We start from the raw sequence: 25,148 nt of genomic DNA on the forward strand, positions 1-25,148 counted from the left end.
CGGATATTCGCGACACTAAGTCTAGATTGAACAAGAGTGTGTAACTCATTGGTGTGGATTGAAATCCAAAACGTTTTTGAGAAAAGTGATTTCTCCGAGAATTGTAGTGGGTCTAGCTCGGGAAGTCCGAAGGCAGATAGGTAACACAGGACTCGGTGGGTGCAATAAACGCCCACTTGAGAAAATTAATGCCCTCAAGTTTTGTCTGTTTGGTGCTGCACCAAGCAGGGAAAGGTCTTTATTTAGAAACAAGTTCGACTATTGTATTGCGATCAACTAAAAGGACAAAACACATACGTTTTTCAAAGAAAATATTCTTATTTTTGTTTTTTGGGTTTTAAATCAATAATATTTGTGCTTGATTGGGTAGTGAGAACACACTTTTTTAGATAAGTTGACATCATCATACTGTGCTAGCTTCACTTTTTAAATTTAATAATCGATCATTGTGAATAAAATGTATACACGCTGTACTGAGATAACATACAAGGATTTGTGGTCACTATTTAAAAGAAACGTTTGAAATTTATTGTGTTCTGTTATTATTATCAGTAGTCAGATTAAAAGGACACTAGCAATCGAATTGAGTGTATAGGCAGTAAGAAGTGGTAAATTGAATATGAGTCTAGACAAGTCAAGGATACCTAAACTAGGTGATAGCTCCAGGAAATTCATACCTGAGAAACAGAGAAAAGCTAGGACCGACCCTTTTGTGGAAAGGATCACACGAACCCGGACCGACAATGGGGAGACGGTTTCAGGCAGAATGATTGAGACCAGGAATCAAAAGTCCTCAGCAGAGCGAAAAGCAATGCTAGAAGTGGACGTCCATCCGGACCAGGCCATGGACGAGAACCAGGAAATACTTAGACCGGAGGGGAGAGGAGCAGAAGGCTGGCGAGTGAATCTACTCCGGTAGAACAAGACCAAGATTTTGCCACTTCCACCTGGACACTGGACCGAGAGGAGATGTCGGAACTGTCCGACATCTCTTCTGAAATTGTGGCAACTAGAAGATCTCACACACACAACTCCTTGAAGGCAGGCGTGACGGAGAAACAGGCAACGTCCTCATCGTTTTCAAAGAGAGTGAAGAACACTTTCGGAAACATCTTTCCTTTTACCATGGGAGCGGGTACAGGCGATGAAGGAGAATCCCAGGAGGAAGAAGAGGACGATGACGAGCAAGTTGACTTTGGATATCGAGTCAGCCTCAATAGTTGGACTCAGGAGAATGAAGCATACACCGACAGAGGGACTGGTACCATGGACCAATTTGGTGTAGTGAGGACAATAAGCAAAACCACAAACCCATCAGGCTAATCAGGAGACTTTGTGAGTATGACGAAATCGGAAATGCGAACTGGGGAGAATAGATCCACAGGGCTAAGCAACGCACCAGCGGATCCAGAGATGGATAATGAAAAGACGTCGAGGCAGAGAATCAAAGCCCGAATCTCGACCAACACCAAACTACTTGGGATCGACAGGGTGACACCGCCACTTGTGACGCCACTAGTGGACAACGGAGTATCAATTGAAGAAGCCTTGACCAACATAGTGGGCAGCATAGGAGAACAGAATGAACAGATGTTCATAAGAATGAGTGAACTAGAAAGAGCAGTCCACGTCCAGAGAGAAAATCTGCGGGAATAAATAAACCACAATAGACAAGAAGTTGGTAGAAGCGAAAAACGCTTGAAGGAAAGAACGGATGAACACTTGGCGAAGAAGTTGTCGTGAATGACAAGGGAAGCGGAACAGAGAGAGTCACGATTGAGAGACGACATGGAGAAGTTGAGAATTCAAGAAGAGCAGACTCTTGAGACTCTTGACATAAAGATAGATGCGATGATGGAGATGCGAACTCAGGCTATCATGGATAGGTTGGACGGGCTACTAGGCAGCAGGAGTGGACCAAAAGATGGGAAACCGAACTCGGGAGGACCCAGCAGGGAGCCGAGGGTGAACTTCAATGACCAACAAAATAGGAGAAGGACATATGGTTCCACTAGAGGTAGGGGAAATTCATCAGGCTATGCCCCAGGGTATAATAGAAGATGGGGCTCAAACATCGGAGGAAGTTCAACTGGAAACAGACAGACCTCAAAAGAACGCCCGACGCAAGGCACACATGCGACTGGGAGAGGTGATTCCAGTAACAGGAGTCATGCGAGCCCAGGGATGAGTCATGTGAGCCAAGGAAGAAACAATCCAAGTGAATCGGACGGAAGGGAAGTTCCAAGTGCAGAACCCTTATCAGGGGGCAATGGTACTCAAGCAGGGCATTCAAGAGAGGTTACATCAATAGCCACAGCCTTTGAACATCTGAACAGGTCTTTGGAGACATTCCTTACGAGGTTATCTAGAACCAATGAACGTAGCGAAAAGTCCAGAATGGTTTTTAAGAAACCAAGATGCTACAAAGACGAATCTGATGGCTGTATTGATACCTGGATAGAAGTTATGAAACTGCATTTTGAGGAAGAGGACTTGTCAGAAAGGCAAGAATGCAGTGCGCTTACCAGTAACTTGGAAGGGACATCCCTAAACTGCGTGATGGCCAAAAAGCAGTACCAACTGAGAATCTTTGAAATCTTGTTAAATCGTTTTGGCTCAGGGCTGCAGAGACATCAAGCAATGATGCGCTTCGAGCAACGGAGGCAACGAGAAGATGAGACGATAGACAAGTTTCTAGACGATTTGGAGATGCTGAGAAGGCGCAGCCAACCAGATGAGTCAAACAGAAGGATGGACCTGGCAGTAGCCTCAAAGTTCATCGATGGTAAGAAGAATGATGAACTTCGAACAATGTTAGCAACACATAACACACCACTCTCAACCAATGCGCCAACACCAGAGGAGTTGAGTTTCAAGTCAAAAGAACATCTTTTGCTGAAGCCTCCATCGAGATCTGGATATTACAAGAACAATTATGGCAATTTTAACAACGAACCAGCAAACCAAGGGAACAACTGTTACAAACCAAGGGACGATATGGACAAGAGGCGCTCTTGTGCCAATTGCAGTTTGACGGACCATCATGTGTCAGCATACCCAACTTACAAACAGGGCATGAAAGCAATAGGCTTTAGCCTCGAGGACGAAGATGCGTCAGAAGTCGACCATGAAGATTTCATGAGAGGAGTAATTGCAAAATTCAGCCCGAGGTGCTTCTTTTGTAACTTGGAAGGTCATTTCAAATGGGATTGTCCGCAATTCTGGGATGCTGTAGCAGACATCAAGCATCCACGGCATGTGGAAGCTTTATCGGGTGTGAAAGCCAGTAAGGCTCGCCTATTGAGTGAAGCGGAGGCGCGCAGAAAAAAAAACCGCAAGAGCTGGCAACGAAGAAGATGAAGGCGGTAACGGAAGAGACATGTGAACCGGAACCCGTGACTGCGGCGGATGACTTCAAGGTTGATTATAGGGCAGCCGCGAGGGATGCTCTGAATAGAGTGCAACAGGAACTGAAAACGTGAAGCTCGAATTGGAAAATGAGAAACTACGGGAGAAGTTGAATACCTTCGAGGCAACAGAAGTCGAAGAAACAAAGGCACCAAGTAGTTTGAGCATCAAACTAAAGGTGATCTCCGGGCAGAGGTTCGGTATGGTGCCACAAGGAAGCAAAATACAATCGATAATCTCGGTAGCGGGACACCAGGTAATCAGAAATCTGAGTGAACCATCAGAGTTCACTTTGATGCATTTGGACACATATGCAGATTATCTGAGGGAGGTGGAGCCACGCACTGAATCAAGAACTGTGCGAGTACTACTAACAACGGGTGGCCCTCGAATAAAGAAGCTTCACGGGCGCTACGTGGAAGTCCACGGACCGTATCAAGTGATGCTGAACGTGGATGGAATCAGTATCTACACTAGGACATATGTGACAACAGACAGTGACCAAATAGGGCAGATCTATTTGGGTGAAGAAGAACTTAAAGTCCGTAGGATAGGCCATGACGGCATGATGGAGCAAGACGCGGTTCACATTGGATACGAAGCAGATGTGACTGCACATCTGCTCGACACCAACGGAAAAAAAATCGGAGTCACAGGGCTTCTTGGCTGGAAGAGGAAGAGCAGTGCGCTTACCAGTAACTTGGAAGGGTTAGCCCTAAACTGCAGGATGGCCAAAAAGCAGTACCAACTTGACACTTTGAAATCTTGTTAAATCATTTTGGCTCAGGGCTGCAGAGACATCAAGCAATGATGCGCTTCGAGAAACGGAGGCAACGAGAAGATGAGACGATAGACAAGTTTCTAGACGATTTGGAGATGCTGAGAAGGTGTAGCCAACCAGATGAGTCAAACAGAAGGATGAACCTGGCAGTAGCCTCAAAGTTCATCGATGGTAAGAAGAATGATGAACTTGGAACAATGTTAGCAACACATAACACACCACTCTCAACCAAAGCGCCAACACCAGAGGAATTGAGTTTCAAGTCAAAAGAACATCTTTTGCTGAAGCCTCCATCGAGATCTGGATATTACAAAAACAATTATGGCAATTTTAACAACGGACCAGCAAACCAAGGGAACAACTGGTACAAACCAAGGGACGATATGGACAAGAGGCGCTCTTGTGCAAATTGCAGTTCGACGGACCATCATGTGTCAGCATACCCAACATACAAACAGGGCATGAAAGCAATAGGCTTTAGCCTCGAGGACGAAGATGCGTCAGAAGTCGACCATGAAGATTTCATGAGAGGAGTAATTGCAAAATTCAGCCCGAGGTGCTTCTTTTGTAACTTTGGCTTCTTGGCTGGAAGAGGAAGAACAGTGCGCTTAACAGTAACTTGGAAGGGTTAGCCCTAACCTGCGGGATGGCCAAAAAGCAGTACCAACTTGACATTGCTGAGAAAATCTTCGAAATCTTGTTAAATCGTTTTGGCTCAGGGCTGCAGAGACATCAAGCAATGATGCGCTTCGAGAAACGGAGGCAACGAGAAGATGAGACGATAGACAAGTTTCTAGACGATTTGGAGATGCTGAGAAGGTGTAGCCAACCAGATGAGTCAAACAGAAGGATGAACCTGGCAGTAGCCTCAAAGTTCATCGATGGTAAGAAGAATGATGAACTTGGAACAATGTTAGCAACACATAACACACCACTCTCAACCAAAGCGCCAACACCAGAGGAATTGAGTTTCAAGTCAAAAGAACATCTTTTGCTGAAGCCTCCATCGAGATCTGGATATTACAAGAACAATTATGGCAATTTTAACAACGGACCAGCAAACCAAGGGAACAACTGGTACAAACCAAGGGACGATATGGACAAGAGGCACTCTTGTGCAAATTGCAGTTCGACGGACCATCATGTGTCAGCATACCCAACATACAAACAGGGCATGAAAGCAATAGGCTTTAGCCTCGAGGACGAAGATGCGTCAGAAGTCGACCATGAAGATTTCATGAGAGGAGTAATTGCAAAATTCAGCCCGAGGTGCTTCTTTTGTAACTTGGAAGGTCATTTCAAATCGGATTGTCCGCAATTCTGGGATGCTGTAGCAGACATCAAGCATCCAAGGCATGAGGAAGCTTTATCGGGTGTGAAAGCGAGTAAGGCTCGCCTATTGAGTGAAGCGGAGGCGCGCAGAAAAGCAAAACCGCAAGAGCTGGCAACGAAGAAGATGAAGGCGGTAACGGAAGAGACATGTGAACCGGAACCGGTGACTGCGGCGGATGACTTCAAGGTTGATTATAGGGCAGCCGCGAGGGATGCTCTTAATAGAGTGCAACAGGAACTGAAAACAAAAGAGATCGAGCAAAAAGTGAAGCTCGAATTGGAAAATGAGAAACTACGGGAGAAACGGAATACCTTCGAGGCAACAGAAGTCGAAGAAACAAAGGCACCAAGTGCCATATGGAAGCAAAATACAATCGATAATCTCGGTAGCGGGACACCAGGTAATCAGAAATCTGAGTGAACCATCAGAGTTCACTTTAATGCATTTGGACACATATGCAGATTATCTGAGGGAGGTGGAGCCACGCACTGAATCAAGAACTGTGCGAGTACTACTAACAACGGGTGGCCCTCGAATAAAGAAGCTTCACGGGCGCTACGTGGAAGTCTATGGACCGTATCAAGTGATGCTGAACGTGGATGGAATCAGTATCTACACTAGGACATTTGTGACAACAGACAGTGACCAAATAGGGCAGATCTATTTGGGTGAAGAAGAACTTAAAGTCCGTAGGATAGGCCATGACGGCATGATGGAGCAAGACGCGGTTCACATTGGATAGGAAGCAGATGTGACTGCACATCTGCTCGACACCAACGGAAAGAAAATTGGAGTCACAGGGCTTCTTGGCTGGAAGAGGAAGAACAGTGCGCTTAACAGTAACTTGGAAGGGTTAGCCCTAACCTGCGGGATGGCCAAAAAGCAGTACCAACTTGACATTGCTGAGAAAATCTTCGAAATCTTGTTAAATCGTTTTGGCTCAGGGCTGCAGAGACATCAAGCAATGATGCGCTTCGAGAAACGGAGGCAACGAGAAGATGAGACGATAGACAAGTTTCTAGACGATTTGGAGATGCTGAGAAGGTGTAGCCAACCAGATGAGTCAAACAGAAGGATGAACCTGGCAGTAGCCTCAAAGTTCATCGATGGTAAGAAGAATGATGAACTTGGAACAATGTTAGCAACACATAACACACCACTCTCAACCAAAGCGCCAACACCAGAGGAATTGAGTTTCAAGTCAAAAGAACATCTTTTGCTGAAGCCTCAATCGAGATCTGGATATTACAAGAACAATTATGGCAATTTTAACAACGGACCAGCAAACCAAGGGAACAACTGGTACAAACCAAGGGACAATATGGACAAGAGGCGCTCTTGTGCAAATTGCAGTTCGACGGACCATCATGTGTCAGCATACCCAACACACAAACAGGGCATGAAAGCAATATAGCTTTAGCCTCGAGGACGAAGATGCGTCAGAAGTCGACCATGAAGATTTCATGAGAGGAGTAATTGCAAAATTCGGCCCGAGGTGCTTCTTTTGTTACTTTGAAGGTCATTTCAAATCGGATTGTCCGCAATTTTGGTATGCTGTAGCAGACATCAAGAATCCAAGGCATGAGGAAGCTTTATCGAGTGTGAAAGCCAGTAAGGCTCGCCTATTGAGTGAAGCGAATGCGCGCAGAAAAGAAAAACCGCAAGAGCTGGCAACGAAGAAGATGAAGGCGGTAACGGATGAGACATGTGAACCAGAACCGGTGACTGCGGCGGATGACTTCAAGGTTGATTATAGGGCAGCCGCGAGGGATGCTCTAAATAGAGTGCAACAGGAACTGGTAACAAACGAGATCGAGCAAAAAGTGAAGCTTGAATTGGAAAATGAGAAACCACAGGAGAAGCTGAATGCCTTCGAGGCAACAGAAGTCGAAAAAACAAAGGCACCAAGTAGTTTGAGCATGAAACTAAATGTGATCTCCGGGCAGAGGTTCGGTATGGTGCCACATGGAAGCAAAATACAATCGATAATCTCGGTAGCGGGACACCAGGTAATCAGAAATCTGAGTGAACCATCAGAGTTCACTTTGATGCATTTGGACACATATGCAGATTATCTGAGGGAGGTGGAGCCACGCACTGAATCAGGAACTGTGCGAGTACTACAAACAACGGGTGGCCCTCGAATAAAGAAGCTTCACGGGCGCTACGTGGAAGTCTATGGACCGTATCAAGTGATGCTGAACGTGGATGGAATCAGTATCTACACTAGGACATATGTGACAACAGACAGTGACCAAATAGGGCAGATCTATTTGGGTGAAGAAGAACTTAAAGTCCGTAGGATAGGCCATGACGGCATGATGGAGCAAGACGCGGTTCACATTGGATACGAAGCAGATGTGACTGCACATCTGCTCGACACCAACGGAAATAAAATCGGAGTCACAGGGCTTCTTGGCTGGAAGGGGAAGAGCAGTGCGCTCACCAGTAACTTGGAAGGGTTAGCCCTAAACTGCGGGATGGCCCAAAAGCAGTACCAACTTGACACTTTGAAATCTTGTTAAATCGTTTTGGCTCAGGGCTGCGGAGACATCAAGCAATGATGCGCTTCGAGAAACGGAGGCAACGAGAAGATGAGACGATAGACAAGTTTCTAGACGATTTGAAGATGCTGAGAAGGCGTAGCCAACCAGATGAGTCAAACAGAAGAATGAACCTGGCAGTAGCCCCAAAGTTCATCGATGGTGTGAAGAATGATGAACTACGAACAATGTTATTAACACATAACACACCACTTTCAACCAATGCCCCAACACCAGAGGAGTTGAGTTTCAAATCAAAAGAATATATTTTGCTGAAGCATCCATCGAGATCTGGATATTACAAGAAGAATTATGGCAATTTTAACAACGGACCAGCAAACCAAGGGAACAACTGGTACAAACCAAGGGACGATATGGACAAGAGGCGCTCTTGTGCAAATTGCAGTTCGACGGACCATCATGTGTCAGCATGCCCAACTTACAAACAGGGCATGAAAGCAATAGGCTTTAGCCTCGAGGACGATGATGCGTCAGAAGTCGACCATGAAGATTTCATGAGAGGAGTAATTGCAAAATTCGGCCCGAGGTGAATCTTTTGTAACTTGGAAGGTCATTTCAAATCGGATTGTCCGCAATTTTGGTATGCTGTAGCAGACATCAAGAATCCAAGGCATGAGGCAGCTTTATCGGTTGAGAAAGCCAGTAAGGCTCGCCTATTGAGTGAAGCGGAGGTGCGCAGAAAAGAAAAACCGCAAGAGCTGGCAACGAAGAAGATGAAGGCGGTAACGGATGAGACATGTGAACCAGAACCGTTGACTGCGGCGGATGACTTCAAGGTTGATTATAGGGCAGCCGCGAGGGATGCTCTAAATAGAGTGCAACAGGAACTGGTAACAAACGAGATCGAGCAAAAAGTGAAGCTTGAATTGGAAAATGAGAAACCACAGGAGAAGCTGAATGCCTTCGAGGCAACAGAAGTCGAAAAAACAAAGGCATCAAGTAGTTTGAGCATGAAACTAAATGTGATCTCCGGGCAGAGGTTCGGTATGGTGCCACAAGGAAGCAAAATACAATCGATAATCTCGGTAGCGTTACACCAGGTAATCAGAAATCTGAGTGAACTATCAGAGTTCACTTTGATGCATTTGGACACATATGCAGATTATCTGAGGGAGGTGGAGCCACGCACTGAATCAAGAACTGTGCGAGTACTACTAACAACGGGTGGCCCTCGAATAAAGAAGCTTCACGGGCGCTACGTGGAAGTCCACGGACCGTATCAAGTGATGCTGAACGTGGATGGAATCAGTATCTACACTAGGACATATGTGACAACAGACAGTGACCAATTAGGGCAGATCTATTTGGGTGAAGAAGAACTTAAATTCCGTAGGATAGGCCATGACGGCATGATGGAGCAAGACGCGGTTCACATTGGATACGAAGCAGATGTGACTGCACATCTGCTCGACACAAACGGAAAGAAAATCGGAGTCACAGGGCTTCTGGACACAAGAGCGGTAGTGAGCGTGATGCCGATAAAAACTTGGGAGAGAATGGGCTTCACGAGGGAAGATCCAATTCTGACAAATCTCCGACTGGCCGCGGCCAATCGAGGAGCGAATTACGTAGCCTGAAGAACACCAATAACGGTCCTACACATGGGAGGACGGAATCTTTGGATGAGCTTCCTGATAGTAAAGAATATGGATGACTCCGACCAATTCATCTTGGGCAGAGATTTTGTCAGGAATTTCGACGTGATGATTGACTTGAACAACGGTCTAATAAGGATTAGAAACCCGGACCGGAAATATATTGAGAAACCAATTAATAGAATCATAACAGATGAAAATAAGGTACCAATCTTTTTAGATAGAAAGGTAAAACTACAGCCGGGACATAGAATGAGGAATTTGAATTCACTAAGTGATAGTAAACAGGTTTGTTTAGTACCGAATCCAAATAGTCAAAGTTCAGTGATTTTAGGCCGGAGCTTCTCGGTAACTCGAAACGGACTGTGTGTCAGTGTGTTATTGAACACACTGGACACCACGGTTTCAATCCAGCGTGGAAAGAAACTTGCTTACGGTTTTCTGATGAGGACCGACTATGAAGAGACACAAAACTTGAAGAGATATAGTGTGAAAGACTGTCCTTGTCATGCAAATAATAATAAAATTTTAAAGAGGATTAATGAATTAAAATCTATTCATAAACTGTTTTCATTGAAGTCCGAAGCGGACAACGGTTTGTCGAGCTGCTCGAATTTTCCGGAACGCCCCTCGTCATTTGAACTAGAATCTGACAAAGCGGTTTTGCCAGAAATGAAAACACTTAAAAGGGAAAATAGGTGAGGGAGGTTTTGAATTATTGCGGGCGGTTTCAAATCGGAACGCGGATGTATTTTCAAAACATAAGGCAGATATCGGTTGTTGCAATTTCGTCGAACACCAGATCGAATTAGAAGAAGGCGCCGTTCCGCACAGGGAAAGCGCAAGACGAATGACGCCACATAAATCGGAAGCGTCATTTTTTAACATCATGACCGTCAGAACCGTTAACGAGCATTCCGCGCCCTTAATAAGCCCTAACCGCCGGGGCGGAAGGGTAGTTCGGAACCCGGAAGCCTTCCGGATTCCCGTGAATAGCTTTTTAACCTAGTTAAGACCAAACATTCACGTTCCAGGAAGGGTGGGGGGATCGGCCGTCCCCTCGTTGATTGAGAGATCTGTGACCAAAAACAATTAAAGATATACAAGAAACCAAACAAAAAGTAGTATAATACCCAAAAAAAACAAAAAACATAAAAAAATAACCGAAAAAACCAAAAACAGTGAAAAAGTATAAAATCAGTAGAAATCATCACCCAGACGAGATGTGATCCGACCCTCCCATTTGTTGTTATTAGATATAGTGTTGTTACAGGCATTTAGATCAGTTGAGATCGTTACGATCAATTGTGTGGCCCGTTTGTGAGGCTTGTAATGTAGGGTTATTTGAGTATTTAAGCACGCTGATGCTAATTTGCGCTCAATCCGGAAGGGTCTCGGGATTAGTGAAGAAGACTGATCCGGCAAGCAGTTCAAGGAGCGACAAGAGGGGGCTCAATGATAACAACAATCGACTGTTGGGTATCGTTAACAAGTTTTGTATCCCTTTTGGTACAAAAAGTAAGATAGTAATCTGTGGGGGTCTCGACAGTGCTGCACTGTAGTGACCCTTCACCCAACTGCGAATTTCCGAGTTAAGCACCTTAATTCGGATATTGAACAAACCTGGATGGGTATAGTATTACTAGTATTATTTTTTATACAGTCTATATTAATACTCCTATATCGTTTTTCGGCGAAAAACAGAGTAAGCGGACCGGTTTTTAGCGTCAAAAAAGCGATATTTTGATCCCACCACAAATCGCGATTTTTGAGATATCGATATTTTTTGAAACGGAACAAAAAGCTAAATTAGTGAGTTACATTGTAACTGTACTAGTATAATAGGTAGAACCGGTTGAGTTTAGTTCAGAATTGGTTGGAACTATTTGGGTACCAAAAACCGAATTTTCGTGATTTTTGAATAAACGAAACGCTATAAAGTTAAAACATTTTTTGACATTTTTGAGTAAGGACAGTAAAAACTGTTGTTTGGAAAACTTCCACTAAAGAATCGTCAGTTTTTAAAACCCGTTTGCAAACAACCTTCCGGGTTACAGAGAAATCGAATTTAACGTTTTGACTTAGTGGATTCATCAATCCGGAGGGGTCCAAATAGCATTGTTTTTGGCAAGTTTTTTTCAACTAGAGCAATTTAGATCAATTTTTTGCATTAAACTAGAAAAGTACAGGCCTTCTGAGCTCGGATCAATAATTTTTAGATCGGAAAGAACAGAATTGCGAAAAAAGATAGGCAGAACCTATAAGAGACAAATTTTTTGACCTTAGAAAAAAGACGTTTTGGTTAATAACATTGGAACTGCTGCACAGATCCAGTTGATCTTGGTACCATTAGATCAGAATTTAGTTGAGCTTACTAATAGAAACATCAATGATTCAAAAAAGTGGGCGTGAAATTTTTTTAAGATTGTTTTTAGCAAATTCACCAATTCGGGAAGGTAGACCCTTCACGTTTTATAAAAAAAATTGTTGGAAAGCCCTTACAACCCTACCAAAGGATAGTGACGGTTGAATAAGGCAATTTTACGCTGTTGCAGACAAAAAGAGAAGGCTAAGGGGACCAGAAAACTATAGTCAATTCGAAACTAGCATAGTGCCAAGACCATTCACCGTTAGAGTGAATCGTCAAATAAGAGGCTTAACTTCAATCCGGAAGGGTTTTGGGAAAGACTAAACACCCTTCCTAGTTAGTTCGAACAGCATAAAAGCATCGGAGATCGTATCCAGAAGGGTATCGGGTGAAAATTTAAAAAAGTCCTCGAGAGCCTGTTTTTACAAACCCGGAGGGGTCCCAATCCGGAGGGGTCCCAAGTTTGCCAATCCGGAGGGGTCCCAATTTTGTCAATCCGGAAGGGTCCTATTTTCACCAATCCGGAGGGGTCCTATTTTTGCCAATCTGGAGGGTTCTAATTTTGCCAATCCGGAGGAGTCACAATTTTGTCAATCCGGATGGGTATTGTTTTGTCAAGACTTAAGAGGACAACAGAAAAGAAAGTAGTTAAAGGTATTAGGTTATTAGGAGATTGGCTGGGAACCAGTGACTGCACTGGTAACTTGCCTTTTATAAAAAAAACCAAACCAAAACAAAACAGGTCTAAGCTCGGATATTCGCGACACTAAGTCTAGATTGAACAAGAGTGTGTAACTCATTGGTGTGGATTGAAATCCAAAACGTTTTTGAGAAAAGTGATTTCTCCGAGAATTGTAGTGGGTCTAGCTCGGGAAGTCCGAAGGCAGATAGGTAACACAGGACTCGGTGGGTGCAATAAACGCCCACTTGAGAAAATTAATGCCCTCAAGTTTTGTCTGTTTGGTGCTGCACCAAGCAGGGAAAGGTCTTTATTTAGAAACAAGTTCGACTATTGTATTGCGATCAACTAAAAGGACAAAACACATACGTTTTTCAAAGAAAATATTCTTATTTTTGTTTTTTGGGTTTTAAATCAATAATATTTGTGCTTGATTGGGTAGTGAGAACACACTTTTTTAGATAAGTTGACATCATCATACTGTGCTAGCTTCACTTTTTAAATTTAATAATCGATCATTGTGAATAAAATGTATACACGCTGTACTGAGATAACATACAAGGATTTGTGGTCACTATTTAAAAGAAACGTTTGAAATTTATTGTGTTCTGTTATTATTATCAGTAGTCAGATTAAAAGGACACTAGCAATCGAATTGAGTGTATAGGCAGTAAGAAGTGGTAAATTGAATATGAGTCTAGACAAGTCAAGGATACCTAAACTAGGTGATAGCTCCAGGAAATTCATACCTGAGAAACAGAGAAAAGCTAGGACCGACCCTTTTGTGGAAAGGATCACACGAACCCGGACCGACAATGGGGAGACGGTTTCAGGCAGAATGATTGAGACCAGGAATCAAAAGTCCTCAGCAGAGCGAAAAGCAATGCTAGAAGTGGACGTCCATCCGGACCAGGCCATGGACGAGAACCAGGAAATACTTAGACCGGAGGGGAGAGGAGCAGAAGGCTGGCGAGTGAATCTACTCCGGTAGAACAAGACCAAGATTTTGCCACTTCCACCTGGACACTGGACCGAGAGGAGATGTCGGAACTGTCCGACATCTCTTCTGAAATTGTGGCAACTAGAAGATCTCACACACACAACTCCTTGAAGGCAGGCGTGACGGAGAAACAGGCAACGTCCTCATCGTTTTCAAAGAGAGTGAAGAACACTTTCGGAAACATCTTTCCTTTTACCATGGGAGCGGGTACAGGCGATGAAGGAGAATCCCAGGAGGAAGAAGAGGACGATGACGAGCAAGTTGACTTTGGATATCGAGTCAGCCTCAATAGTTGGACTCAGGAGAATGAAGCATACACCGACAGAGGGACTGGTACCATGGACCAATTTGGTGTAGTGAGGACAATAAGCAAAACCACAAACCCATCAGGCTAATCAGGAGACTTTGTGAGTATGACGAAATCGGAAATGCGAACTGGGGAGAATAGATCCACAGGGCTAAGCAACGCACCAGCGGATCCAGAGATGGATAATGAAAAGACGTCGAGGCAGAGAATCAAAGCCCGAATCTCGACCAACACCAAACTACTTGGGATCGACAGGGTGACACCGCCACTTGTGACGCCACTAGTGGACAACGGAGTATCAATTGAAGAAGCCTTGACCAACATAGTGGGCAGCATAGGAGAACAGAATGAACAGATGTTCATAAGAATGAGTGAACTAGAAAGAGCAGTCCACGTCCAGAGAGAAAATCTGCGGGAATAAATAAACCACAATAGACAAGAAGTTGGTAGAAGCGAAAAACGCTTGAAGGAAAGAACGGATGAACACTTGGCGAAGAAGTTGTCGTGAATGACAAGGGAAGCGGAACAGAGAGAGTCACGATTGAGAGACGACATGGAGAAGTTGAGAATTCAAGAAGAGCAGACTCTTGAGACTCTTGACATAAAGATAGATGCGATGATGGAGATGCGAACTCAGGCTATCATGGATAGGTTGGACGGGCTACTAGGCAGCAGGAGTGGACCAAAAGATGGGAAACCGAACTCGGGAGGACCCAGCAGGGAGCCGAGGGTGAACTTCAATGACCAACAAAATAGGAGAAGGACATATGGTTCCACTAGAGGTAGGGGAAATTCATCAGGCTATGCCCCAGGGTATAATAGAAGATGGGGCTCAAACATCGGAGGAAGTTCAACTGGAAACAGACAGACCTCAAAAGAACGCCCGACGCAAGGCACACATGCGACTGGGAGAGGTGATTCCAGTAACAGGAGTCATGCGAGCCCAGGGATGAGTCATGTGAGCCAAGGAAGAAACAATCCAAGTGAATCGGACGGAAGGGAAGTTCCAAGTGCAGAACCCTTATCAGGGGGCAATGGTACTCAAGCAGGGCATTCAAGAGAGGTTACATCAATAGCCACAGCCTTTGAACATCTGAACAGGTCTTTGGAGACATTCCTTACGAGGTTATCTAGAACCAATGAACGTAGCGAAAAGTCCAGAATGGTTTTTAAGAAACCAAGATGCTACAAAGACGAATCTGATGGCTGTATTGATACCTGGATAGAAGTTATGAAACTGCATTTTGAGGAAGAGGACTTGTCAGAAAGGCAAGAATGCAGTGCGCTTACCAGTAACTTGGAAGGGACATCCCTAAACTGCGTGATGGCCAAAAAGCAGTACCAACTGAGAATCTTTGAAATCTTGTTAAATCGTTTTGGCTCAGGGCTGCAGAGACATCAAGCAATGATGCGCTTCGAGCAACGGAGGCAACGAGAAGATGAGACGATAGACAAGTTTCTAGACGATTTGGAGATGCTGAGAAGGCGCAGCCAACCAGATGAGTCAAACAGAAGGATGGACCTGGCAGTAGCCTCAAAGTTCATCGATGGTAAGAAGAATGATGAACTTCGAACAATGTTAGCAACACATAACACACCACTCTCAACCAATGCGCCAACACCAGAGGAGTTGAGTTTCAAGTCAAAAGAACATCTTTTGCTGAAGCCTCCATCGAGATCTGGATATTACAAGAACAATTATGGCAATTTTAACAACGAACCAGCAAACCAAGGGAACAACTGTTACAAACCAAGGGACGATATGGACAAGAGGCGCTCTTGTGCCAATTGCAGTTTGACGGACCATCATGTGTCAGCATACCCAACTTACAAACAGGGCATGAAAGCAATAGGCTTTAGCCTCGAGGACGAAGATGCGTCAGAAGTCGACCATGAAGATTTCATGAGAGGAGTAATTGCAAAATTCAGCCCGAGGTGCTTCTTTTGTAACTTGGAAGGTCATTTCAAATGGGATTGTCCGCAATTCTGGGATGCTGTAGCAGACATCAAGCATCCACGGCATGTGGAAGCTTTATCGGGTGTGAAAGCCAGTAAGGCTCGCCTATTGAGTGAAGCGGAGGCGCGCAGAAAAAAAAAACCGCAAGAGCTGGCAACGAAGAAGATGAAGGCGGTAACGGAAGAGACATGTGAACCGGAACCCGTGACTGCGGCGGATGACTTCAAGGTTGATTATATGGCAGCCGCGAGGGATGCTCTGAATAGAGTGCAACAGGAACTGAAAACGTGAAGCTCGAATTGGAAAATGAGAAACTACGGGAGAAGTTGAATACCTTCGAGGCAACAGAAGTCGAAGAAACAAAGGCACCAAGTAGTTTGAGCATCAAACTAAAGGTGATCTCCGGGCAGAGGTTCGGTATGGTGCCACAAGGAAGCAAAATACAATCGATAATCTCGGTAGCGGGACACCAGGTAATCAGAAATCTGAGTGAACCATCAGAGTTCACTTTGATGCATTTGGACACATATGCAGATTATCTGAGGGAGGTGGAGCCACGCACTGAATCAAGAACTGTGCGAGTACTACTAACAACGGGTGGCCCTCGAATAAAGAAGCTTCACGGGCGCTACGTGGAAGTCCACGGACCGTATCAAGTGATGCTGAACGTGGATGGAATCAGTATCTACACTAGGACATATGTGACAACAGACAGTGACCAAATAGGGCAGATCTATTTGGGTGAAGAAGAACTTAAAGTCCGTAGGATAGGCCATGACGGCATGATGGAGCAAGACGCGGTTCACATTGGATACGAAGCAGATGTGACTGCACATCTGCTCGACACCAACGGAAAAAAAATCGGAGTCACAGGGCTTCTTGGCTGGAAGAGGAAGAGCAGTGCGCTTACCAGTAACTTGGAAGGGTTAGCCCTAAACTGCAGGATGGCCAAAAAGCAGTACCAACTTGACACTTTGAAATCTTGTTAAATCATTTTGGCTCAGGGCTGCAGAGACATCAAGCAATGATGCGCTTCGAGAAACGGAGGCAACGAGAAGATGAGACGATAGACAAGTTTCTAGACGATTTGGAGATGCTGAGAAGGTGTAGCCAACCAGATGAGTCAAACAGAAGGATGAACCTGGCAGTAGCCTCAAAGTTCATCGATGGTAAGAAGAATGATGAACTTGGAACAATGTTAGCAACACATAACACACCACTCTCAACCAAAGCGCCAACACCAGAGGAATTGAGTTTCAAGTCAAAAGAACATCTTTTGCTGAAGCCTCCATCGAGATCTGGATATTACAAAAACAATTATGGCAATTTTAACAACGGACCAGCAAACCAAGGGAACAACTGGTACAAACCAAGGGACGATATGGACAAGAGGCGCTCTTTTGCAAATTGCAGTTCGACGGACCATCATGTGTCAGCATACCCAACATACAAACAGGGCATGAAAGCAATAGGCTTTAGCCTCGAGGACGAAGATGCGTCAGAAGTCGACCATGAAGATTTCATGAGAGGAGTAATTGCAAAATTCAGCCCGAGGTGCTTCTTTTGTAACTTTGGCTTCTTGGCTGGAAGAGGAAGAACAGTGCGCTTAACAGTAACTTGGAAGGGTTAGCCCTAACCTGCGGGATGGCCAAAAAGCAGTACCAACTTGACATTGCTGAGAAAATCTTCGAAATCTTGTTAAATCGTTTTGGCTCAGGGCTGCAGAGACATCAAGCAATGATGCGCTTCGAGAAACGGAGGCAACGAGAAGATGAGACGATAGACAAGTTTCTAGACGATTTGGAGATGCTGAGAAGGTGTAGCCAACCAGATGAGTCAAACAGAAGGATGAACCTGGCAGTAGCCTCAAAGTTCATCGATGGTAAGAAGAATGATGAACTTGGAACAATGTTAGCAACACATAACACACCACTCTCAACCAAAGCGCCAACACCAGAGGAATTGAGTTTCAAGTCAAAAGAACATCTTTTGCTGAAGCCTCCATCGAGATCTGGATATTACAAGAACAATTATGGCAATTTTAACAACGGACCAGCAAACCAAGGGAACAACTGGTACAAACCAAGGGACGATATGGACAAGAGGCACTCTTGTGCAAATTGCAGTTCGACGGACCATCATGTGTCAGCATACCCAACATACAAACAGGGCATGAAAGCAATAGGCTTTAGCCTCGAGGACGAAGATGCGTCAGAAGTCGACCATGAAGATTTCATGAGAGGAGTAATTGCAAAATTCAGCCCGAGGTGCTTCTTTTGTAACTTGGAAGGTCATTTCAAATCGGATTGTCCGCAATTCTGGGATGCTGTAGCAGACATCAAGCATCCAAGGCATGAGGAAGCTTTATCGGGTGTGAAAGCGAGTAAGGCTCGCCTATTGAGTGAAGCGGAGGCGCGCAGAAAAGCAAAACCGCAAGAGCTGGCAACGAAGAAGATGAAGGCGGTAACGGAAGAGACATGTGAACCGGAACCGGTGACTGCGGCGGATGACTTCAAGGTTGATTATAGGGCAGCCGCGAGGGATGCTCTTAATAGAGTGCAACAGGAACTGAAAACAAAAGAGATCGAGCAAAAAGTGAAGCTCGAATTGGAAAATGAGAAACTACGGGAGAAACGGAATACCTTCGAGGCAACAGAAGTCGAAGAAACAAAGGCACCAAGTGCCATATGGAAGCAAAATACAATCGATAATCTCGGTAGCGGGACACCAGGTAATCAGAAATCTGAGTGAACCATCAGAGTTCACTTTAATGCATTTGGACACATATGCAGATTATCTGAGGGAGGTGGAGCCACGCACTGAATCAAGAACTGTGCGAGTACTACTAACAACGGGTGGCCCTCGAATAAAGAAGCTTCACGGGCGCTACGTGGAAGTCTATGGACCGTATCAAGTGATGCTGAACGTGGATGGAATCAGTATCTACACTAGGACATTTGTGACAACAGACAGTGACCAAATAGGGCAGATCTATTTGGGTGAAGAAGAACTTAAAGTCCGTAGGATAGGCCATGACGGCATGATGGAGCAAGACGCGGTTCACATTGGATAGGAAGCAGATGTGACTGCACATCTGCTCGACACCAACGGAAAGAAAATTGGAGTCACAGGGCTTCTTGGCTGGAAGAGGAAGAACAGTGCGCTTAACAGTAACTTGGAAGGGTTAGCCCTAACCTGCGGGATGGCCAAAAAGCAGTACCAACTTGACATTGCTGAGAAAATCTTCGAAATCTTGTTAAATCGTTTTGGCTCAGGGCTGCAGAGACATCAAGCAATGATGCGCTTCGAGAAACGGAGGCAACGAGAAGATGAGACGATAGACAAGTTTCTAGACGATTTGGAGATGCTGAGAAGGTGTAGCCAACCAGATGAGTCAAACAGAAGGATGAACCTGGCAGTAGCCTCAAAGTTCATCGATGGTAAGAAGAATGATGAACTTGGAACAATGTTAGCAACACATAACACACCACTCTCAACCAAAGCGCCAACACCAGAGGAATTGAGTTTCAAGTCAAAAGAACATCTTTTGCTGAAGCCTCAATCGAGATCTGGATATTACAAGAACAATTATGGCAATTTTAACAACGGACCAGCAAACCAAGGGAACAACTGGTACAAACCAAGGGACAATATGGACAAGAGGCGCTCTTGTGCAAATTGCAGTTCGACGGACCATCATGTGTCAGCATACCCAACACACAAACAGGGCATGAAAGCAATATAGCTTTAGCCTCGAGGACGAAGATGCGTCAGAAGTCGACCATGAAGATTTCATGAGAGGAGTAATTGCAAAATTCGGCCCGAGGTGCTTCTTTTGTTACTTTGAAGGTCATTTCAAATCGGATTGTCCGCAATTTTGGTATGCTGTAGCAGACATCAAGAATCCAAGGCATGAGGAAGCTTTATCGAGTGTGAAAGCCAGTAAGGCTCGCCTATTGAGTGAAGCGAATGCGCGCAGAAAAGAAAAACCGCAAGAGCTGGCAACGAAGAAGATGAAGGCGGTAACGGATGAGACATGTGAACCAGAACCGGTGACTGCGGCGGATGACTTCAAGGTTGATTATAGGGCAGCCGCGAGGGATGCTCTAAATAGAGTGCAACAGGAACTGGTAACAAACGAGATCGAGCAAAAAGTGAAGCTTGAATTGGAAAATGAGAAACCACAGGAGAAGCTGAATGCCTTCGAGGCAACAGAAGTCGAAAAAACAAAGGCACCAAGTAGTTTGAGCATGAAACTAAATGTGATCTCCGGGCAGAGGTTCGGTATGGTGCCACATGGAAGCAAAATACAATCGATAATCTCGGTAGCGGGACACCAGGTAATCAGAAATCTGAGTGAACCATCAGAGTTCACTTTGATGCATTTGGACACATATGCAGATTATCTGAGGGAGGTGGAGCCACGCACTGAATCAAGAACTGTGCGAGTACTACAAACAACGGGTGGCCCTCGAATAAAGAAGCTTCACGGGCGCTACGTGGAAGTCTATGGACCGTATCAAGTGATGCTGAACGTGGATGGAATCAGTATCTACACTAGGACATATGTGACAACAGACAGTGACCAAATAGGGCAGATCTATTTGGGTGAAGAAGAACTTAAAGTCCGTAGGATAGGCCATGACGGCATGATGGAGCAAGACGCGGTTCACATTGGATACGAAGCAGATGTGACTGCACATCTGCTCGACACCAACGGAAATAAAATCGGAGTCACAGGGCTTCTTGGCTGGAAGGGGAAGAGCAGTGCGCTCACCAGTAACTTGGAAGGGTTAGCCCTAAACTGCGGGATGGCCCAAAAGCAGTACCAACTTGACACTTTGAAATCTTGTTAAATCGTTTTGGCTCAGGGCTGCGGAGACATCAAGCAATGATGCGCTTCGAGAAACGGAGGCAACGAGAAGATGAGACGATAGACAAGTTTCTAGACGATTTGAAGATGCTGAGAAGGCGTAGCCAACCAGATGAGTCAAACAGAAGAATGAACCTGGCAGTAGCCCCAAAGTTCATCGATGGTGTGAAGAATGATGAACTACGAACAATGTTATTAACACATAACACACCACTTTCAACCAATGCCCCAACACCAGAGGAGTTGAGTTTCAAATCAAAAGAATATATTTTGCTGAAGCATCCATCGAGATCTGGATATTACAAGAAGAATTATGGCAATTTTAACAACGGACCAGCAAACCAAGGGAACAACTGGTACAAACCAAGGGACGATATGGACAAGAGGCGCTCTTGTGCAAATTGCAGTTCGACGGACCATCATGTGTCAGCATGCCCAACTTACAAACAGGGCATGAAAGCAATAGGCTTTAGCCTCGAGGACGATGATGCGTCAGAAGTCGACCATGAAGATTTCATGAGAGGAGTAATTGCAAAATTCGGCCCGAGGTGAATCTTTTGTAACTTGGAAGGTCATTTCAAATCGGATTGTCCGCAATTTTGGTATGCTGTAGCAGACATCAAGAATCCAAGGCATGAGGCAGCTTTATCGGTTGAGAAAGCCAGTAAGGCTCGCCTATTGAGTGAAGCGGAGGTGCGCAGAAAAGAAAAACCGCAAGAGCTGGCAACGAAGAAGATGAAGGCGGTAACGGATGAGACATGTGAACCAGAACCGTTGACTGCGGCGGATGACTTCAAGGTTGATTATAGGGCAGCCGCGAGGGATGCTCTAAATAGAGTGCAACAGGAACTGGTAACAAACGAGATCGAGCAAAAAGTGAAGCTTGAATTGGAAAATGAGAAACCACAGGAGAAGCTGAATGCCTTCGAGGCAACAGAAGTCGAAAAAACAAAGGCATCAAGTAGTTTGAGCATGAAACTAAATGTGATCTCCGGGCAGAGGTTCGGTATGGTACCACAAGGAAGCAAAATACAATCGATAATCTCGGTAGCGTTACACCAGGTAATCAGAAATCTGAGTGAACTATCAGAGTTCACTTTGATGCATTTGGACACATATGCAGATTATCTGAGGGAGGTGGAGCCACGCACTGAATCAAGAACTGTGCGAGTACTACTAACAACGGGTGGCCCTCGAATAAAGAAGCTTCACGGGCGCTACGTGGAAGTCCACGGACCGTATCAAGTGATGCTGAACGTGGATGGAATCAGTATCTACACTAGGACATATGTGACAACAGACAGTGACCAATTAGGGCAGATCTATTTGGGTGAAGAAGAACTTAAATTCCGTAGGATAGGCCATGACGGCATGATGGAGCAAGACGCGGTTCACATTGGATACGAAGCAGATGTGACTGCACATCTGCTCGACACAAACGGAAAGAAAATCGGAGTCACAGGGCTTCTGGACACAAGAGCGGTAGTGAGCGTGATGCCGATAAAAACTTGGGAGAGAATGGGCTTCACGAGGGAAGATCCAATTCTGACAAATCTCCGACTGGCCGCGGCCAATCGAGGAGCGAATTACGTAGCCTGAAGAACACCAATAACGGTCCTACACATGGGAGGACGGAATCTTTGGATGAGCTTCCTGATAGTAAAGAATATGGATGACTCCGACCAATTCATCTTGGGCAGAGATTTTGTCAGGAATTTCGACGTGATGATTGACTTGAACAACGGTCTAATAAGGATTAGAAACCCGGACCGGAAATATATTGAGAAACCAATTAATAGAATCATAACAGATGAAAATAAGGTACCAATCTTTTTAGATAGAAAGGTAAAACTACAGCCGGGACATAGAATGAGGAATTTGAATTCACTAAGTGATAGTAAACAGGTTTGTTTAGTACCGAATCCAAATAGTCAAAGTTCAGTGATTTTAGGCCGGAGCTTCTCGGTAACTCGAAACGGACTGTGTGTCAGTGTGTTATTGAACACACTGGACACCACGGTTTCAATCCAGCGTGGAAAGAAACTTGCTTACGGTTTTCTGATGAGGACCGACTATGAAGAGACACAAAACTTGAAGAGATATAGTGTGAAAGACTGTCCTTGTCATGCAAATAATAATAAAATTTTAAAGAGGATTAATGAATTAAAATCTATTCATAAACTGTTTTCATTGAAGTCCGAAGCGGACAACGGTTTGTCGAGCTGCTCGAATTTTCCGGAACGCCCCTCGTCATTTGAACTAGAATCTGACAAAGCGGTTTTGCCAGAAATGAAAACACTTAAAAGGGAAAATAGGTGAGGGAGGTTTTGAATTATTGCGGGCGGTTTCAAATCGGAACGCGGATGTATTTTCAAAACATAAGGCAGATATCGGTTGTTGCAATTTCGTCGAACACCAGATCGAATTAGAAGAAGGCGCCGTTCCGCACAGGGAAAGCGCAAGACGAATGACGCCACATAAATCGGAAGCGTTTCGAGCTGAAAGAAAAATGCTGCTCGAATACGACATGATAGAACCCTCAAAATTGCCATGGGCTTGCGTGGTTGTAATGACGAAAAAGAAAGGGGGCAGCTTAGGCTTTGTCGCAACTTTCGCTACTTGAACGCGGTAACAATAAATGATGCGTACCCGATACCGCGGATAGACGAGAGCCTCTCTAAATTTGGCGATGCCAAGTTCTTCATCACATTGACCTTGGGTTCTGCCTTCTGGCAGGTCCCTCTGCGTAAGAAGGATAGAGAAAAGACCGGATTCGCTTGCGAGTTGGGGTTGTACCAGTGGACGAGGATGCCCTTCAGCTTGTGCAACGCAACGGCCACTTTTCAAAGACTGATGGCTCAGGCTTTAACCAGAGTGACGAAGAAGTGCGGGAATCTTGTGATGTGTTACGTGGATGACGTGGTCATAGCAACACCAACCCTGGAAGATCATATTGATCGGCTCGATGAGGTCTTTGAATGCATGAAGAGAGCAGGCTTGAAATGCAAACCATAGAAATGTGAAATCCTGAGAGTTTCATTCAAGTATCTAGGAAAAGTGGTGGACAGACATGGTGTGAGGCCGGACCCGGAAGCAGTAGAGGCTGTGCTGCTGACATGGAAGGCTCCCAGAACGGACACACAGCTCAAAAGTTTTCTAGGTTTGGCCAATTTTTACCGTTCATAAAAAGATTATGCAGACAAGTTCATAAAAGGATATGCAGAAGCTGATGCGCAACAAAGGAAAGAAATTCGAATGGAGCGATGAAGCTCAAGTTGTCTTCGAGAACATAAAGCGGGAACTGTGCGAAGCGACAGTGCTAGGCATGCCTACTGAAAAAGGCATGTATGCTCTTGACACAGACGCATCAGTAGTAGCCATCTCGGGAAAACTGCATCAGGAGCAGGAATGGAATTGATAAGCAAAAGAAAACCGTTACCTTTGAGGACCAGGATAAGGAAGGCGAGAAGGTTAAACGAAACCTGGGGCGAGATTGTTTGTCCGGGGAGACGAACAGTGATAAGAGCCGGCGAGTTCAAGATCAACACCCGGGACAAGGAAGTTTGTCCGGGAGTCTGATGTAGATGAAAAAATTCCTGATGAGGAGTAGGACCTGGAGAATACAGTTTTGTCCGGGGCGTTCAGATGGATGCGAAGAACGCACAGAACTGATCCAGAGGAGGGGACGTGCTCTATCGCAGACTCTTCAATGAATGACAACTCCCGGAACTCAGGAAGCGACACCTACTCAGACAGGAACTCGAGCACAGGATCGGAACTGTCAGAGCTAGCGATCCACACACAACTAGTGGAGACTCGAGCAAGGGATCTGGACAGGGAGGTATATCAAGACCCTGACAGTGATCGCTGCCTCATACCAGGTGGAAAAGTCTTTGATAACGCAGCGGATGATCTGGAAACAATGGCGGTATCGAAACGTTCTATAAGTCTGTTGCCACAAACAGAGGTAGTCAGGACTGATCTTCAGCCGTTCGAACAAGAAACACAGCCGTTTGCGAAGATTTGGTGCGTTAAGATGGAAGAAGATACGCATCAGCCCAATGAGCTGAATAGTCAGATGAGGGTCATGATGACGTACTTGAAGGCGAGATACAGACTCTCGGACCTACTAAGAGCGCAGAGAAATGACCGCATGACAAGCAACCTGAAAAGGTGGATCAAAAATGGTGCTCCGGACAAAAGAGAACTGGAGGAAGACAGTTACCGTATTCTGAAACAGTACTTTATGCAGAAAGAAGGAAGGCTATATCTGAACAAGGACG

General features: G+C 45.0%; 2 protein-coding genes across 2 annotated transcripts; both read left to right on the forward strand.

Moving 5' to 3' along the window:
- The first annotated feature begins 1,743 nt into the window (after positions 1-1,743).
- LOC134857612 (uncharacterized) lies at positions 1,744-9,663 on the forward strand. The gene is made up of 5 exons (XM_063873743.1): positions 1,744-1,886; positions 5,720-5,922; positions 7,158-7,475; positions 8,678-9,065; positions 9,348-9,663. Exons 1-5 carry the CDS (start codon positions 1,744-1,746, stop codon positions 9,661-9,663), a joined length of 1,368 nt encoding a protein of 455 aa, XP_063729813.1.
- Positions 9,664-14,543: 4,880 nt separating this feature from the next.
- Positions 14,544-22,464, forward strand: LOC134857628 (uncharacterized). The gene is made up of 5 exons (XM_063873744.1): positions 14,544-14,686; positions 18,521-18,723; positions 19,959-20,276; positions 21,479-21,866; positions 22,149-22,464. The coding sequence occupies exons 1-5, from the start codon at positions 14,544-14,546 to the stop codon at positions 22,462-22,464; spliced, it is 1,368 nt and encodes a 455-aa protein (XP_063729814.1).
- Positions 22,465-25,148: the final 2,684 nt, after the last annotated feature.

The sequence above is a fragment of the Symsagittifera roscoffensis genome, chromosome 1 (genome assembly GCF_963678635.1).
Source record: "Symsagittifera roscoffensis chromosome 1, txSymRosc1.1, whole genome shotgun sequence".
Classification (NCBI taxonomy): domain Eukaryota; kingdom Metazoa; phylum Xenacoelomorpha; order Acoela; family Convolutidae; genus Symsagittifera; species Symsagittifera roscoffensis.